Here is a 6,000-nt window from a genome sequence, read left to right as displayed (position 1 = left end):
ATGTGACAGATTGTTCATAATGACTTTTAAAAAGGATGCAATACATGACTAGAAGGGCTAAATATGCATAATTTCTTCTGCTCAAGAATGTTTCTGCGCAATAGATTTACAGGAATTTTTTTTCTAAGACATAAGGTTGAAAATAATCATTATTCCCCTCAGGATCTTTCCTATTTCAATATTTTAGCATTTTGTTTTGATAATGCTACTGTGTCTATCTATCTCTCTTGTTTAACATACACAATAATGACCAAGAATCCTTTTAATTCACAAGCAAAAGTGGAAATACTCAATCTTCTAAATAGCATTTACTTTATTAGCAAGACTTATATAACAACAGATTTTAAAACACATTTTCCACCTTTTGTTGATTTTTCTGTTTATATTCTAATAACATATCAGGGTACTAGGTAACAAGCCAAATCTGGGTTCTACAATCTCAAAAGGAACCCATCACTAAATCAATTTAGGTTGAAGCAATCTATCATAACCAATTAAGTTTCCATTTTTAACGCACATACCAATTGTTAAGGTTATCGAAAAATTAACCAGTATTTGAATTTGTGAGATTCCCTAAAATATACCTAGATATTCCATTCAAGCCTCTTCTCTTTAGTAAGCCAGGAAAGAGTTAAGTACCAATTCTTGCTTCGTTTGGATTTTTACCTTGAGATTCTTCCTGGCATGATTCCACAAGCCTGAGTTCTGATAACAAAGTTCCAGGCTCCTTCCTTGCAGGAGTTTTTAAAGTGGTAGTATACTGTTTTTCCATTTTTCTACAAGTTCCCAAACTCTCTAATCTCTTTCAGTCTATGCTCTTTTGATTACTATATGCTTAAACTTTCTCACTATTTCACTATATTAAATATATTTTTTCTTTTTTTCTCCCCCCTCTCATGCAAAGCTGCTCCAGAGATGGAGAGAAAGAGAAAAAGATTTTCTCTCCTTGTACTATCCTAATCTTAAGGAGCCCAAAATTAGATCCCAAATTACCTTACCAAGATCAAAGACCAATACACTCTGAGCCACTCTGAAAGAATTATTACTCTGAATGAATTCCAATTCCAGCAATTTATTCTGATATTTTTCCAAGCCTGAAACACAGAGGCTGAAGCAGACATTCACACACAGACAAACACACCCAGAAACCTATTTTTCATCTTTTACATACAGATTTAAGGCTGATATATTCAATTAATATTGGGTATTTCCTCCCAATTTTTTTCCTTTTATTATGTTGTTTCATTACCAATATGAGAAAGAGGAAAAGGGGGGATGTTTCCATTGTACTACCCCAAGGTCTCTTTGAATTCTCCCTCAAGGGAAAGTCTCAAATCCAGATCCAAACACAAAAGCCACTAGAAGTTCTGATGTGGCACCTGCTTTCAGGTTTGGGTCGGGGGGACCCCCAAGAAAGGAGTTGAAAATCCCAGATGAGTCCCATCTGTTTTCTTATTATTTCCCATTTTCCCAAATCAAAAGTTCCCTGAGGTGGGAAGCATTTTTTAAAAACACATATTAAAAATTCCTTTAATTGATCAGTAGTTATAAGCAATCCTCTTACAACCTTTTTTTTTTTTTAAAGCATTTTAAGATATACCTGTTTCTTTCTCCTGATTGAGGTGGTCCCATTTTGCTAAACTAAACAAAATAAAACTAAAATTAGGCCAAGACTAAATAGAGACTTCAGCTCCTCTTCTATCTCTAATACCTGCTGTGTCTCTTGATTTCTATGCTTTCCTGTTACCCTTCTTACCTCTTGTTGCTTCAGAATCTTGAATGATTAGGAGTACTTCTCTGTTTCGATGTTTATGTCCATGTTTATGTCCCGGTTTGGGTGCCACTTGAGACCAGCTCCAGGGCCTCGTTGAGGAGAAAGTATGATGCGGGACAGGGGAGAGCGTCGTCAGTGAAGCCCATTCTTTGATGTGAGAGCCACATACTTTTTAAGCTAAGGTAGCATAGTGCCAGATGTTTCTAAGTTAATTAGTTTACATTCTAGCTAGACATTAATATTAAGCAAAAACTAACAGTATCAAGCCATTAATAGCAATTAAATTATATTTAAATTAAATTAAAATTATCTACTTTGGGATGTATGGTTCCCGATACACGAATTCCTTGCCAAGGCCATCTTATGTTTCTATTAGACATGCCTTCCTGTGGCCTACCTGTCCACATAGAAGACTCCCTGATTGATTGCATCCTTGTGCCCTGGCACTTCGTGGGACCCATCAGGTCAGCTTGTCTCATTCTTTCCCTTGGTCACAAAGGAGGGGTGAGCCTGCTGCAAACCAATCCACAGCTGCAAAGAGACTATGTTAACCCCTAGGGAGTTTTTTTAGGAGATCTGTTTGTTGCTGACTCTCTACAATTATGTTCAGTCATTCCCCAATTGAGGTTCAGCCATTCCTCAATCTTAGTTTCTATTGTTTTATTACTCAAAAAAAAAAGAGTTTAAAAATAATTACATAACATATGGAATCTTTTCTACTTTCTTTGCTCTTCTTGGGGTATGGGGGAGTGACAGCACAGCCTTAAATAATTATAAGATGTAGTTCATATCATTCTGTGCTCCCCTCCCTCAGATGCTTTGCCTCCAAAGACTCGTCCTATAACAAACCTGATGTCTACAACTGTTCTACTATGAGTCAGTTCTCTATTTTATCATCAGCCTGGAGCTGCTGAGAGTGATTCCCCAGCCTCTTCCTCCTCTCCTCCCCTTAGGGAACTGAAGGGTGAGGAGTCCCATTTCTAGTTTCTATCCCTAATGCACTTTCTTCCTTCCTCCCTCCTTCCCTTCCCTTCCTTCCTCCTTCCTTCCTCCTTCCTTCCTATCTTTCCTTCCTTCTTTCCTTCCCTTCCTTTCTTCCTTCCTTCCTTCCCTTCCCTTCCTTCCTTCCTTCCCTTTTCTTCCTCCCTTCCTTCCCTTTCTTTCCTTCCTTCCTTCCTTCCTTCCTTCCTTCCTTCCTTCCTTCCTTTCTTCCTTTCTCTTTTTCACTGAGGCAACTGGGGTTAAGTGACTTGCCCAGGATCACACAGCCAGGAAGTGTTGTGTCTGAGACAGGATTTGAACTCAGGTCCTCCTGATGTCAGGGCTGGTGCTCTGCCACCTAGCTGCCCCCCCCCCAACTCTTTCTTGATGCACTACAATGATGTTCCAATCCTCCATTAGAATACTCCATATACAGAGAATCTTTTGACCATGCATTCTCCCTGCTGTCTTAGTACAAGGCAAAAAAAAAAAAAAAAAAAAAAAAAAAAAAAAAAAAAAACAGACAAACAAAAACAAGCAGTGAACATGAGAGTACCAGGTATCTATGGACCAAGATGCTCTTGTCCAATGCTTGAGAGGGACCAGATGAGGCTGCTAAGTGCAGTACTCTCAGCCAAATGGAACTGCTTCCTTGTCTTTGGCTAGCAAACTCCCGTATCTTCCCCTCCCTAACCTGGTAATTTAGGCATCTGTTGCCTAGGCAAAAATCCTTGCAGCCTGCTGCTGTTTCCTGCTTTTTCATTCCTATCCATCTCAGCCCAAGAATTTAGGCTCCTTATACTCTTCCTTTCCCTTGTGTTCTCTTGAACCTTTTATTATTAACAGACTTCCCTTTCTTATTACATATTCTTTCTTATTACATGTTCTTTCTTATTACATATTCTTTCCCTCATACTGCATTCGCTGAAATCGTACTCATTTAGAAGACAATACATTCCTGTCCAGCTTTTTTACAATTGGTTTTCTTTTATGATTCTGATGTAGAGCCAGGAAGTAAAGGCCCAAGGATAAACATCATCTTTCCTCTACTTCTACCTTTATCATTCAACAATTTCTTCCACTCTGAGGTTGATCTCCTTTATCTATATCATCATATTCAGTTTCTTATCATTCTCTCATTTCAGGCTTTTTAAATTGTTATATTTTGCTGGATGATCAATGAGCTTTATGTTTCTTTCTGCATCCGGTCTTCCATCCAAATGGACCCAAAACAAGACCCGAGGAGACCAAAAACAAGCACTGGATAGGATCTAAATCTTCATCACAACCATCTAGTTTCCCTGGAACATCACTGAGGTCGGCCTGACTTTTCCAGTGAACTTTTTGATTTAGATAGCTTTTTTTAGTCACATAAAGCTAAATTCAAACAATACTAATGAGTATTCCAGGATTTTTGTCCTTTGGGAATAGAATCCTGCAGGTTTCTGATGTTCTTAGGATAGCTCTAGTCAAAGGACCAGCAGTCTTCTGAGTTCTTTACCTACATTTCTTTTTTTTTTTTTTAATAAATTTTATTGTTCTGAACATTCACTTTTATAAGATTTTAAATTCCAGTTTTTTTCTCTGTCCCTCCTTCCCCCTCTCCAGAAGACAAGCAATCTGATATATTTTTCCATACTTCTGTAGGCTTCCTTGGAGGAAGCGTCCTTTAGGTTTCTGGGTATGTTTTCTTCCCCATAGTCTTGAGCTGATTAAAGGCACTGACTCTTGTTTCTCTTTGATCTCATGGTGACACATATGACTGCCCTACCTCCATGACTCAGGTCATTACTTGCTATGATTCTGTTCACCTTTTACCTGAAAGTTTGGCATTGTTCCAGACTAGTCATGGGACGTTTGGGAGTCGAGTAAGACAAGAAAAAGGACCGGAGATAAAGCCAATCTCCCTCCTCCAATTTGCAAAGGAATAGTTGCTTCAAAGGGCATAATAACAAATGCACTCCTCCAAAATGTGGGAAGGATAATAGTTCTTTATGCTTGTATTGTGTCAGTTTCTGAGAAGGGAAAGAGAATCAGGGCTTTGCTAATTTCCTATAGAGCCCAGATTTTTCTGTGGTTTGTGACCAGATATGGGGTCTCATAACTAAATGTAGGGGTTGTGAAATTAGGATTATCAGTAAAGGTTTTGCATACCTATTTTATATGCTTATATACTCATAGTCATGAAATATTTTTCAGGGAAAAAGGGGTTGCAAGTGAAAAAAATTTGAAGCCCTGTTATGGAGCATCCTGTCCAATTTCAAGGACAAAACCCTCTGGTGTGGGCGGACAGTTGCCATGGTTTTTTCTAGCCTGACTCCCCTACTAAGCTGGCTGGCTGCAGCATCCTTCCAGATATCCTGGCTCCAAGGTTGCCATGGCTACAACTCCTGATGTAGTGGAAATCACCATGGCACCTGAAACGGAGAACAAAGGTCTGTTTTGGGGGGTTAGGGTAAACAACGGGAGATCAGGGGAAGGATGTCTTTCCCTTCTCACTGGTTTAGTTCATGGGATCTTCATTCTCTGGACTCAGCAAGAAGGTGCATGCAGATGAACATGGCAGAAAGACAGAGGAAGACATCTTAATTGGCTAAATCTCCTTAAAAATCCAAAAGGGTCCCCTGAAGGGCTGGGGAAACAACTAATGCTGCTGTCTTTTCAAAGCAAAGCCCTTGGAAGTCATGCTTTACTGAAACAGCTTGTCTTGGAATGCCATTACTCCCATCTTGCCTTCTTCCTATTTAACTACATTGTGCAGACCACAGATTTAATATCATTGTCTTGCTTTTGCTTTTATACATCAGAGTATGGTTTACTATAATTTTCCAATCTTTTTTGTATCTATAAATTTGATGAAGAGGCCTGTGTTTTTTGGCCTGGTTTCTAGCAGACATCCCTAGCTGCCTGTCCTAGGCTGGAAAATTTAGAAAACATCAGTCTGATAGAACGCTTCCTCTATCCCCTCAACCCTAGCTCCTCCAATCTCCATATGCCCACTGTTAATGAAGGCTCCCTTCTCATTACTCCTTATGCATTGGAAAAGGAAAAGCCAATTTGCTTCTTGACCCCCAACAACCCTTTTTTCCCCCGGATTCTCTCGGGCTGCTAGTAATTCCCTGCCCATGGTCTTTTGTATGCATTTTGAACACAGTTCAAAAGAGATACAATTGGTAAAAAGCACTTAGCCCAAAGCTGGCACACAGTGGGCACTAGACAAGTTAGTTCCATCTTATTCTCACTTA

The 6,000-nt window shown here is 39.2% G+C and overlaps 1 protein-coding gene across 2 annotated transcripts in view; it reads right to left on the bottom strand.

Annotated features, from left to right (window-relative positions):
- Positions 1 to 293: 293 nt before the first annotated feature.
- The window catches only part of LOC127556637 (zinc finger protein 140-like), a 31,186-nt gene continuing 25,479 nt past the window's right edge, over positions 294 to 6,000 (bottom strand). For both annotated transcript variants that reach the window (XM_051989905.1, XM_051989904.1), the window contains one exon: positions 294 to 1,942. In XM_051989905.1, the coding sequence (XP_051845865.1) occupies positions 1,907 to 1,942 (36 nt within the window). In that variant the 3' untranslated portion in view covers positions 294 to 1,906. The remainder of the gene's footprint in view (positions 1,943 to 6,000) is intronic.

The sequence above is a fragment of the Antechinus flavipes genome, chromosome 3, assembly GCF_016432865.1.
Source record: "Antechinus flavipes isolate AdamAnt ecotype Samford, QLD, Australia chromosome 3, AdamAnt_v2, whole genome shotgun sequence".
NCBI lineage: Eukaryota > Metazoa > Chordata > Mammalia > Dasyuromorphia > Dasyuridae > Antechinus > Antechinus flavipes.
This window is presented reverse-complemented; position numbering and strand designations above follow the sequence as displayed.